The sequence below is a fragment of the Zeugodacus cucurbitae genome, chromosome 2 (genome assembly GCF_028554725.1).
Source record: "Zeugodacus cucurbitae isolate PBARC_wt_2022May chromosome 2, idZeuCucr1.2, whole genome shotgun sequence".
Classification (NCBI taxonomy): domain Eukaryota; kingdom Metazoa; phylum Arthropoda; class Insecta; order Diptera; family Tephritidae; genus Zeugodacus; species Zeugodacus cucurbitae.
This window is the reverse complement of record NC_071667.1, coordinates 9,086,257-9,099,437: the sequence shown is the minus strand read 5'-3', so window position 1 is coordinate 9,099,437 and position 13,181 is coordinate 9,086,257. Positions and strand designations below refer to the sequence as shown.

The following is a 13,181-nucleotide window of genomic DNA, read 5'->3' as shown; positions in this document are numbered from 1 at the left end:
TACATACCCAAATACACACACACAAACACGCGTACATTTATAACGGCACAAATTACGGCGATCTTCAAACACTCGCCAAACGTCAGAAAAGACACCTTCAATGCAGGCTTAACGGGCGCAGTGCCGAGCATATTAAATGCAGGAGACAAATTAGCAACGTCTGCCCGCAGCATAGTTGACCACGAGAAGCAGGCAGACGGACATTTTGGAGAGATGGATGAGTTGGGCTGTGTGAAAGGTGGAGAACAGGCAGCCGTAAATAAAACTAAATGCCACACGCAACGCTACGGAGATGTTGTGGAGTTTCGAGTAGCGGAGTGGAGGGCGAAGTTAACTGCAACTTTTGCGTCATTAACGCAGTGGTGGAGAGGGACAAAGGGCAACGCAGCAATAATGATGGCAATCAAAAGCGGAGTGAGTTTGTATAAAGCGCTAGTGACTGCAGAAGAACAGCATGGAAAAAAAGAGGAAGCGGAGAAGATGAAGCGATAGTGTGAAACTGGCATCCTTGACTGGCATTTATATAAATATATGTATACATACAAACATAACTATATACACATAAAAATATTAAGTGGCGTCATATTTTAAATGCATCAGCAGAAGAAGAGAAAAACAGCAACAATAAAATAGATGCCATAATAACAATAATCTATAATACATATGAACATACATATGTATATACTGAGCGGCGATATTCTAAAGAAGTCTATGATATGTACATATATATATTCACATATGTGTAAAAAGACATTAACTCAATAAAAATCCAGGAAAAAACAAAAATAACATTTTCTTAGTTTTCACATCACTAACAATCTGGTTTGTCATAAAATCTATCTTGTTGTTGCTATTTTTGTTTTATTATCAAGTCAGCCACTCGCCGCCGCTAACTTACACTCACATTGGAACTCACACACACACTAAATATCATATGCTAGGCAATTCGGCTGCTTCGGGGCGGACACAGCTCATCAATAATCATCACAAGGATCGCTGTCAGTCAGTCGCTCAATTCGCTCTTCCGTTACTCCGCCCTATTCATCGCCGTGACGCGCTATGCTTGCAGTCGGCTGCCCTTTGCTATCCCTGCCTGCCAACATTTACGACTATTCCACTCGATTCTGCGCGTCTTCGTCGAGTGATCGTCATTGCTGGCGCTGTCTCTGTGCCCCGTTAATTGTTTTCCTCTGCACTGTATGTGCTTTGGCTGTGGCAACTGCGACTGCAGACAGCATGCGAGCTGTGATGTATTAACTCTTTTACTCACTTGTTTCTTAAGATTTGTTTTTGTTGTTTTTTATTTGAGAAAAGTCGGTTGCTCGTCCACATCCGCCAACTTCGTCGCCAAGCGCTTCGTTGCAACAACAAATACAAATGTTGAGCTAATTAGAATTGCTGCAACTGTTGCTATTGCTCTCGTTGTCATTGTTGTTGTTGTGCTCGTTGTTCGCTTTGATAGCGCGTTCTAATGCGATTTTAATAATACACGCCAGTGAGGTACAAAAACAACAACAAAACACAAATATGATAGTGTAATCAACGATTTCGTATATGCGATGCTGACTTGAGTAGATTATTCGTGGTGTAAAGGGTGGTCCAAATACAAATGATTTTTTTAAATAAATTTTGAAGAAAGTGGAGAGAATTATTTTTCTTCAACTTTTGGTGGTGCGTAACGGTTTTGAGAAGATAAAAATGATATTCTCGGACCAAACCTTAGAATTCTCTCTCGAAAAATGGAAAATTTTGGAAATTTTTTTAAGTTTATTAAATAGATAGTTTCTTAGCATGCCTCTTTAACCAAGTAAAATCGCTAAGAAGTGGCAGTAACGCTCAATCGAAACTACACGGTACAACAAAAGTATTTTTACTGAAATCTTTTTGATTATTTGACTCTAATAATTTCTAACATTCGCTTTGTATGATCAACTCGTTCGGCAATCGTGTATACGAAACCCGAACGAACCCGATTCGGTACACAACTGAGGATTGTTCAAAACCATTTAGAAAATGTTTTTAACACTACAACAACCACAATTAGTATTTAAAAAGTGTTTTGGAGAGTTTACTGTTGTAAACGACTTGTTAATTCCTTAAGAAAAATTATGTCGCCGACGAAAAAATGTATTTGAAAATAAATTTGGACTATGAGGAGTATTTTGACTTTTGAATATTTAGCTACTGTCATTTCAAATATAAATAGACATCGGGCTCACCCTATATAAACTGGCAATGCCTTGATTGGTGAAAATAAACCAGTTTAGTTCTATTTACGTAAGATCGGAGTTGTAATCAGATTTTTTTCGTTCATACCTTAAGAGTAATGAAATCATAGGAATGCTCCTCCAAAATTCCTCTAACCTCAAACAACATAATTTTACTTATACTAAATGTATTTTTCGGGGTCTTCAAACTGAAAATTTTAAATGAAAATCTTGGGACTTTGTACAGTTTAACGAGAGTTTTGATGTTTTTACCCTAAAACTGGCTACTAAGTATCTTTGAATCATCTCTTCTTAATTTGCTCTATTAAAAATCTGTCATCTCGTCAAAAATTCTCCAGTTTTAGAATTTCTGAGATTACAAATATGATCAAAAAGATTAAAATATTGGTTATATTCACACTGATGGGCTGCAACTAAACAACCCTGTGCATTCATATCAAAAAATTAAATTCTTGTAAATCCAAGAACTCATCAGGCCGCAGCGCCAATCAAATCTAGTGAAATATATACAATGTGTGCATGTGGCATGCGTGCTATTTGCGAAATATATGCACAATTTCTTGGAAATGCAATGTTGCACATGCGCAATGAGTACAATTAAAATAAAAATCATAACTTATGAGCGCAATAAGAAGAATCACACGAGCAGCGTCTGCAAGTGGGCCGCCCATTTTTAACGCCTCACAAAGCAGTGACATAAACACATATGTATATTTAGAGGTATATATATGCATTTGCTGGTTTTACTTGAATGAATTTCAGTTCAACTAATCAACAACAACAACTATAAGAAACAACGAAATGCATTTGTGTTGGCTTTGCACTACTTTTGGCATTCTTCTGCAATTTTCAGCGCAAACAGGCTATAAATATTTATACCCATGTATATGTCTATGTCTACATCTCTGCAGTCTTATTATTGTAGGCAACAATTGTTGCTGCATATAAATATTTATGAAAATTATCAAAGCGCAAAATAAGAAATAGAAAATAAATACATGCCAGATATTTGCACAGCGAAGATGAAGAGGAAGTTGTGAAAAGTGGCAAACAAGCTGCGGCAAGTGTGTGCAGGTGCGGCGGCGCAGGCGCGGAAACAAAAATATAGAGCAATAGAAAATCATCGCTTGAACGCTTGTAAATACAGCGAGCATATAAATTGGTTTTTATTGCGAAAATTTTTTTGTTGTTATTGTTGGCAATGTTGTTGTTATTGCCGTCCTAGCTGTTTGTTTGTTGGCAATGGTGCGATTCGCATGCGCCAAACCAATTAACAGCTACTTAAAGATTGCGCGCTGCGGTGCAAATGCTGAAAGGCGAAAAACGTTGAGGTGAAAAATCATTAGATAAAAAAATAACAACAAGATGTGGGTAAAAAAATATTGCGAAAATGTGCCGAAAAGCTAAGCGTCTCACGCAGCAGCCCAAGTTGTGAGCGCTGACTGCCTAAAACAACAAGCAACAACAAATCTGCAATGAAAATGTGGCATGAAACTTGCATACACTTGCTGGCGGAAAATTAAAACACTAACACATTATGTATGCATTAAATTGCAAATTTACAAGCTGCGCGTCAAACTTACATATATACATACATACACACCTATAAGTATATTATTTTTGCACATAGTAGATGCAATGCTGTTTGAAAAACAAGCTGCGTATAATGAAAATAGACAAAATATTCACAATTCCCCACACATTTTGTGCGTGTGTGATGCGCGCGCTGGATCTGTTGCGCATGCGCATGCGCTTGCAATCTCCATACGCCTTAATTTGGTTATGTTGACTGACAGTGCGTTGTTGCACATGTGAAATAAGCAGAAAAAGAAAATAAATCGACGCAGGGGTTACGGTTTTTCTTATTAAATGAAAATGTAATGGGGTTTCCACGCTTTATTTCTCTCATAAAGATATGCAATGAGGCTCCTCGATCGTCTATCCCATTGCTATTGTAAATAGCATCAATTTTAGTGTTGTTTTGGTTATTCACTATCGTCAAGCGAATAGTTGGAGTTCAAACACGGCAATAAAAAATAGATTTTTTGAACTATGCTCAGCTTTAACCATATTAGAAGGTCTGAAACGCTTTAAATAGACTAAAACTACATAGAAAAATTATCTAGATTGCGTATAGTAGCTACAAACTTAATGATATTCATTGATATATATACTATGGTCTAGTCGGTAATTATAAATGGGTTATGACAAAAACCTCTGAAACCCCCTATATTGATTTAAAACTAGCTACTGAACGTCATATAAGGTAGTTGTATACTCGTAAGTGATGAGCTTCGCAATTGCTGTCGCCCTAGGACAATCTATAGCAATCTTTACAACCGTTATATTATCAATGGTGTTCCTATCAACAAAGCGTTTTCCGAAGTCGGTTTTCAATAAACAATACTGGGAAAGTTTTGAATCCGATTGCCATCAGGTCGGAAAGCAAACGGTAAAATGAGCTTGCTACCTCATATAAGAAACTTCTGTCACTGATTGGCGAATTTCTGACAGGTGAAACCCACAAGCTCTCAGTAAAACAAGTAATATACAAGTTTGGCATTCTTTGATCATCCGATTAAAAATCAGACAAAAACCTAACCTACAATTTTTTCATGTATTAAAATCCGCATAGAGGTACTTTTCAAATAAATTCACTTTCATTGGACACCATATTTCACAACTTACAGGAAATTGCAAAATTTCATTAACTCTAACATTCAACTCACCTTCGACTGATCCTAAACTATTATATAGTACAGAAAACAGCGAAAATACGAAACGCTTTCAAATCGCAAACCACCAAAAATTATGAATGAAACCTCACAGGAATAATAATGTAATGAAGTAGACGCTTAATCAAGTGTCGGAAATATATGTATAAAATCGGTGGTTTCGATTAAAAAATTCATATTTATTACAAAGTGTATGTCTGTATGTGTGTATGCTAAGACAAATAGAAAATACTCAAAATTGGCACGACAAGTGCGCAGGTAAAAAAAGTCTATACAGTAACCACTACAACAATAAGCTTAACCACATAAACACGTTGCCCTCATCAAAGTCAATTCTGTATTAGAGGCATTTCGACCGCAGCTTCCACACTGTAATATGTATATGTATATATAGTGGTGCTCATTGCTTTAATTGCTTGCCATTTCCTGGTTTCCCCGTTTGATGTAGACCTCTACAGGGTGTCTCTGCTCAGAAATATATACAAAAATAAATACGTACGTGTGTTAGTAGACGAGTGACTGGCGCATGGCTTTTCAACGTCGATTTTGATGAGCCTTGTGGCGCTTAAGCCTCACTCTTTCATTCATGCAGCATTTCTTCACTGATTTTTTTTATATTTTTTTTTTGGTTTTTTATTTTTTTGGAATATGTACAAATGATGGATTAATCTTTTTACAACCGTCAATGGCGGCTATGACAACATGTATGTACATATGTAAGAATATCGTAGAAGAGTGGCGTTGTGATTTGCCACACCTCTTGCCGGTAGCGATCTGCTTGGCGGCGATCACTTGGACGTTGTTGTGGCTTCTTCGGTTTCTTTGTGGCAATTATTTTGTCTTTTGTGCGTCAAACAGCACATTTTTCGCTTTTTTTTTAATATTTGTAATAAAACTTCTATTTCACTGCGTGGTTGGCTGGTTCTACCAGTTTGTCTTTTTATAAATTTTATACATTTTTGTTGTAACATATTTTAATTGTAATTAAATATGACCGTCTGACTTTCAGTAAGTTATTTAAATACAACTATTTCTTCAAGTGCGCCGAAACACCTACCAATCTTTTGCAGTCACATCTACGCTCAACTTCCTCTCGTTCCTACTCAATTACAGTTTAGTGATTAATCTTATCAAACTTATTATACAATTCTTTTGCTAACACTCAAATATCAAATGTATTATTCATTTCATTTATTTTATGATTTCTTTTAATATTTTTTTTCTCTTACAGGCCTTAAATGGATTTCTAATGATTCTGACATGTGAAGGCGAGGTCTTCTTTGCCACGCACAGCATCGAGAGCTATTTGGGTTTTCATCAGGTGAGTGATTACAACAACAAACTAAATACAGTTACCGAAAGAATGAATAAATCAACATTTTTGATAGCACAATAGCTTACAATTCTACCAAAAAAACAGAAATTTAAAATAATATAAAAATCCTTCACCCTTCTTTAATGCCAATGCCAATTGAATGCTTTCTATATTTCCTTTGCTTTCTCAAATCGATTAAATATCTATTTGGTATTTCTTTCATGATTTTATTGTCTATTTTTTATTTTTATTTTTTGTTTTTGTATTCATTTTTTTTATTTTTATTTTTTATGCCGTTTGTGTCAATTTTGTGAATGAAACCAATCGTTTGTTGCAACAACCTGACATTACTTCACACGCACTTGTAACTCAACGGCGTCTGTTGGGTCGTCCGTATAATTAACATTTTTCCTCTTTTCAAAATTCCTAATTGCTGGTGATTATCAAATGCGCTACCGTCTTTGATTTGTGGTTAATTACACTTTGAATGCCAACAATTTCGTTGTATTGTTTTTGGAATACTACTGAATTGAAACACGAATGTTAAAATAGAAAAGAGATTTTTAAGTATGTATTAGTATATACTTATGTACGCTCATTTATCTTCCAACACGTGGTGAGGAAGTCATTTCGCTTGCGGCTTTTGAATAACTGAATGGAAAATAAGATTAGGTTATGTTTAAAAAAGGAATAATATCTTAAAAAATTATTATCTCTGCTTTCTAAATACGGTATACAGTGACTCCAAATACGTTTCTAAAAAAAAAGGAAAAAACGAAGCCAAGATGGTCTCAACAACGTGCTTGTTTTTACTTGTTCAGTTGTTCTTTAAAAAATGTATATTCAGAAAAAATTGTATATTTTTTTAAAATATCCAGATATAAAATTATTAAATAAAAAAAAAAAAAACAAAAAATAAAAAAATTATTTATTTTCAAAAAAAATGTCAAAATATTAAAAAAAAATCTAACTTTTTTAATCAACACTGATTTTAAAATTTCTACACTTGTACTACTCACCGATTCATATATACTCACATCTGCAATATAAAGCAAAAAAAAAGTCCACAAATCAAGCGCTCAGCTGCAGTCTGTGCAGTCGAAGTTTTAATTTTTAATTGAGATGCCAAAATGGGCGGGCGCAAATGTCGATTTACACATTTACAACTAAATTAAAAATTGCACAAACAACTAACCAAACGCAGAGGGAGCACACATATGCACAATGTTTGTTGTTATTGTATGTGCTGGCGCAATACAAATATTGTTTTAACAATTGAATTGCAACGAGATATTGTTGTCTGAAAGTGGCAGCGCAGGCAGCTTGGTAAATGTGTTGCAACCCAAATCATGTAGCAACATTTTTTGTTGTTTTTACTTTGCAACACTTTTTCCGCTTTTTTAACTACAACAGTTAAACAAACAATCAGACAAATGCATTGGCAATAAACGAGTACGCAATATAAGAAAAACAACAACAACAAAGTGTGCGCTGAACTTACTAACAGCGTCGGCTCTTGGTTACATGCGCTAAGTCAAAGTGCTTATATATTTGTATGCGCAGCTTTTGGCAAATCTTTGAGCAAACAAACACAGCCCAAATGCCACAAGCTGCCGCTGAGGACAACATCAACAGGCGCATGCGCATGCGCACGCCGCCAAGTTAGCTTTTATACAGCTTTACTGGCGAACGGGAGCAAGTGGCTGCCTTTGCTGGAATCCCCTCCACACACACACACATGCGTACAGCATTATGGCTACATACAATTCAATTTGATTCCTCAGTTCGATTCAATTTGATCGCTGCTAGCAACAGGAATCCGCAAATGCGTTCGTTTTAACGCCATTCAAAGGCAATAATAACAAACAAGCAAATACTTACATACATACATACACACATACATATTTAATAACGACACATGAGTTGGCCTGTTGAGACAGCAATCGTTTGCATCTGCCTGGGGTTTGCTGTTTTTGTTGTTTTTCACTTTTCACATATCTCGTTTTATTGTTGTTCTTACTGCTTGCCTTTGTTTTTTGTTGTTTTTGCTGCACAGTGCGATTGCGCAATCCACCCGCTGATCTGATTTTTATTTATAGTCGGTCGATCGGTTTGGTTCTGTCGATTTGCCTGGTCATGTCTCTGTGTTGTTGTTATTTTGGTTTCAAACACCAGTTACTTGCAAAAACAAATCAAGACGTTGTCTCGCGGCCGGCCGAACCCCACCCTGTTTCATAAGTCCGTGCAGCAGCGCACAGTGGGTTCTAGTTATTGCTCCATCGTTCCATCGTTCCATCGTCAGAGTCAATATTTCACTGGCTCTTCTGGGACGGAAATCGTTTAAAGAATACAATTGTGGTTGCAACAACAAAGTCTCAAGTATATTTCCTTGCCTTTCTCAAGACCTCCGTAAAGCTCTCTTTTTGGCATCTTCAAAGACCAAAAGGTCACCAAAAGCCTTAGCTGACCTATTGGGACCATTAAATTTATCCCTACCTTAAAGATTTTTTTTTAATTTTTAAGGAAGGTGTCCGAAACTATTTTAAACTGAAGAACCTTGAGAAAGATTCAATTTGGACAGGTTACAAGAATTGTCCAGAAAAAATGGTTATTCGTATAAAGTTGGAAACAGATTAGAATTACCGATTTGTGAAGAAAACAACCCAAGAACTCATTTCAGTTTATCTTTGGGTGTAATTTTTTCTATCTTCATCTCTGTCTGCTAAATTAATAATTTTCTGCACTGTATTGAGCCCAAGCCAACCATCGAAAGAATACTACATCCAAAGACGCGGCAGAAAACAAATACCGTAAGCACAAAGAGGGTCTACGGTAAAAAAAGAAATGTTTGCAGATATGTCTCAATTTGGCGCTTTTGAGAAAATATTAAAAAAAAGATGAACAACAAAACCAACAAGTTCACTTCATGCAGTACCACCACAGATATGCACAAACCCAGCTTTTCAATTTGTCTGTTTTATGATTTATAAACCGTTGCACCAATAAAGAAATCAATAAGCCACACAAAGAATCACAGCTAAGCCAAATAATTAAAAAAAGAACGTAAAAAACGAAGAAAGAAACACGGCTAATGACCCCTGATGTCTTATCACATGACTTGCTTTATTGATTTTCGTTCTTTTCTATTTCTTACTTCCAGTCAGACATCGTGCATCAGTCCGTCTACGAGCTAGTCCATTCAGAGGATCGTGAGGAGCTGCAACGTCAACTGTTGTGGAACTCATTTCTTCCCGCCGACATGTCTACCATACAGCTGGCTGATACATTGGCGCCCGATAAGGCGCTCTATCTGGAGCGTAGTTTCACCGTGCGTTTTCGTTGCCTGCTCGATAATACTTCCGGCTTTCTGCGACTGGACATACGTGGACGCATCAAGATACTGCATGGCCAAAATCGCAAAACCGAAGAGCCACCATTGGCGCTTTTTGCCTATTGCACACCGTTTGGGCCGCCCAGTCTGCTGGAGATACCGCACAAGGAGAATATGTTCAAGTCGAAGCATAAATTGGACTTTTCACTAGTCTCCATGGATCAGCGGTGAGTGAGGGCTTGAATTTAATGTTTTTTATGAAACTAATGTTGTTGTTGTTAATTACAGTGGTAAACACGTGCTGGGTTATTCAGATGCCGAACTAGGCAATATGGGTGGTTATGATCTGGTCCACTACGATGACCTGGCTTATGTGGCCAGTGCGCATCAGGAATGTGAGTAGCATAATGGTTGGATGCTGAATTCGTATACAAAAATACTATTTTTTATTCTAGTACTGAAAACTGGCGCTTCCGGTATGATCGCTTACCGTTACCAAAAGAAGAACGGCGAATGGCAGTGGCTGCAGACGAGGTAAGTATTAGCTAAAGTTTCTTATTCAAAGTAGAACGTTCCTGCCGCCCGTTATAAATTCGCTCCAACTTTACACCCTTTTGGTCACAGAGATATGTCACCTCTGTGGATGATTGGATTAAAAGATTACACAATAGACTACTTTAGCCCAGAAGAACTTAGACCTTCTATAGCACCTCTGTGGAAGATTGGATTAAAAGATTGCACAATAGACTACTTTAGCCCAGAAGAACTTAGACCTTCTATAGCTAAAAGAAAGCTGCAGCTGCAAAAATAAAATCATGAATACATTTCTTATGTCGCTTGCAGTTCCCGCTTGGTCTATAAAAATTCCAAACCCGACTTTGTGATCTGTACACATCGCCAGCTGATGGACGAGGAGGGACATGATCTGCTTGGGAAGCGTACTATGGACTTTAAGGTGAGCTACTTAGACACCGGGCTTGCGTCCACATATTTCTCGGAGGCAGAACAGTTGGTGGTGCCGCCAAGCACCTCACCGAATGCGTTGCCACCGCCAGTGACACCGACACGGCCGAATCGACGCTATAAAACGCAATTACGTGACTTTCTCTCCACTTGTCGGACCAAACGTAAAATGCAACAACAGCAACCACAGCAATCTTCTCTGGGGCAGGTAAGTGTGCAGCATTTAAAATTAATTTAAAATGGTTGTTACAAAAGTTACAATTGTAGGTGACCTCACCTGCGCCCGTTGTCGAGTATCTACCCGATCCAGCTGTGGCTGTCGCCGCCGCCTATTCGAATCTCAATCCCATGTACACTACCTCGCCCTATGCAACCGCTGCAGATAACATCTACATGGGTACCTCGGTACATTCCACCAATTTCTATCCTGTGACCGAGAATCTCTTCCATCAATATCGACTGCAGGGCGTAAGCAGCTACTACACAGACTATCATCACACCGGTGCACCTGCTTCTGCTTATGTGACTAACGGTTTTCTGCCCTACGATGGCTATACGATTGCGCCCAAAGACGACAAGTGGCAGGAAACGGGGAAATACTATAGCGGCTATAGTAGCGGGTATGGAAGTCCCACATCGACGCCACAGGTGAGTCCGTGCTACTTTGGCGGCCATTTTCACGCTCACAACAACAATGTGTTGCACGATTCGTTGTAGCAAGTTCCACTGAAGACGCCGAAATCCTCGCCACACGTCATGGAAGTGGTGTCGTGTTCATCGGATGGACCATCGCCGATAGATGGGAGCGCTACCGCCGCAGCCGCTGCTGCACATGCGGCCAGAATAGGCAGCAGCACAAATATAACAGTGAATGGTGTCAGCGGCAGTGGTGGCAGCGCAACGCCAAAGTTGGAACTAGCCGCGCCGCAGCAGGATCAATATGAGCGGCAAACTGTGCTGATGTGGGGCTCACAGTCCAGCGGCATTCCCATTAACAGCATTGGCGGCGGCAGCAGTAGGCGTCACCATAGCAACGCCGAACGTTCGCCACAGTCTACACCGCTGACAAATGGGCTTAGCTATGCCAACAACAACAATAACGAAAATGAAGTGGTCAGCGCCAAATGGAATGGCAGCGCCAGCGTGAAGGATGTTAAAAATGCTGCCACACCGGATAGTTATCAACTGCAGCACGATGATTCGGGACTGTATTCCTCCTCCTCACACACCACTTCCCCGCAACAGCAGCAGCATCAACAACAACAGGTAGCGCCAGCAAGCCAACAACAATCAATACAACGATCCAGCGGCAATTCGGTGGCTGAACAACAACTCTCTAATACCACTGCTACACATTTGGCGCACTCACTGACACAGCAACAGCACTTGCACACCCACATGCAACACACGACCGCCAGTGATATGAGCACTCCTTCCACGGCTACCGCCAACAACCTGCCCTTGCACTCCACGCGCCTATCGTCGTCAGAAGTCGGTTCGACACCAACAACAGCAGCCGCTGTAGCAGCGGCGGCGGCAGCAGCTGCAGCTGCCTCAGCTGCACACCAGCACGCACAGTCACAACACGCAGCGGCGGCGGCAGCACACCACCATGCTCATCATCATTCTCATGCGCATGCGCATACACACCCACATGCGGCACATGCGCACACTCATCCTCATCACCATCATCATCATGCGCATGCGCACGCCGCTCATGTAGCGGCGAACAGTAGCGAGGTATGGAGTCCTGCGTACTCGCATTCGTATTTCACTTATCACCATCACCACCATCACCATGCCACCAACAATACATTCAGCACTGCAAATCCTGCCTCTTCTTCTTCTTCTCCTTCCAGCACTGCACATAATGGCTCACACATTGTGACGGCTGCAGCTGCTACGCAGCATGTAGGGGGCGCTCTGTGAGCCAAGTTAATAGAAAATACACAAATAACGTAATGTGTCTATGTATATGTAGTTTGTAGACAAAGAGGCATTGGCTGGCGACATAAAATTGTCACTTTGTTGTGGTGCAATATTAATTTGTTTGTGAATGTAATTTGCATTGACGCTTTGACATCAACTATTTTGCTGTGTTAGTTTCTTTTATGAATTTCGGACTATAAATGTTGCTGCAACATGTTGCTAAAAAATTAAATTAACCTTTTCATTTTTTCAGGAAATAAATTTCTTCTTACTAAATTATTTAAAAATGTTGCCAGCAACTTGTTGCTTTAAGTAAAAATGTTGCTATCAACATGTTGCTGAACGATTTTAAATTTTTCCAGAAATCAGTCCTTTGTAATGGTACAACTATGTTTTCTTTCTTAATGAGAAAATCAGAGTAGAAATTGAAATATTGCTGGAAATATGTTTTGAGCCAAGTATATGGATATGGTGAAAGCTGAATTATCATAAGCAATTATTAGCAACATGTTATATATTAAGGTTGTTAATGAAATAAATTTAGTATGCAATGTTGCCGTACATCGATAGAGGGCACATTTTGCACGTAATTCCTCTTAGTAAGGCTTTATTACTATAAACAAGCATCTTAGCACAACAACATTGTATCGGTTATTGTTAAAATGTTGCTAGCAACATGT

General features: G+C 38.9%; 1 protein-coding gene across 1 annotated transcript in view; it reads left to right on the top strand.

Moving 5' to 3' along the window:
• LOC105210174 (neuronal PAS domain-containing protein 2) overlaps positions 1-13,181 on the top strand; it is an 80,091-nt gene that overhangs the window by 62,532 nt on the left and 4,378 nt on the right. Inside the window, exons 4-10 of the mRNA XM_054235970.1 lie at positions 6,195-6,284; positions 9,439-9,836; positions 9,898-10,004; positions 10,065-10,143; positions 10,453-10,780; positions 10,840-11,220; positions 11,290-12,312. Coding sequence (XP_054091945.1) covers positions 6,195-6,284; positions 9,439-9,836; positions 9,898-10,004; positions 10,065-10,143; positions 10,453-10,780; positions 10,840-11,220; positions 11,290-12,312 — 2,406 coding nt within the window. The remainder of the gene's footprint in view (positions 1-6,194; positions 6,285-9,438; positions 9,837-9,897; positions 10,005-10,064; positions 10,144-10,452; positions 10,781-10,839; positions 11,221-11,289; positions 12,313-13,181) is intronic.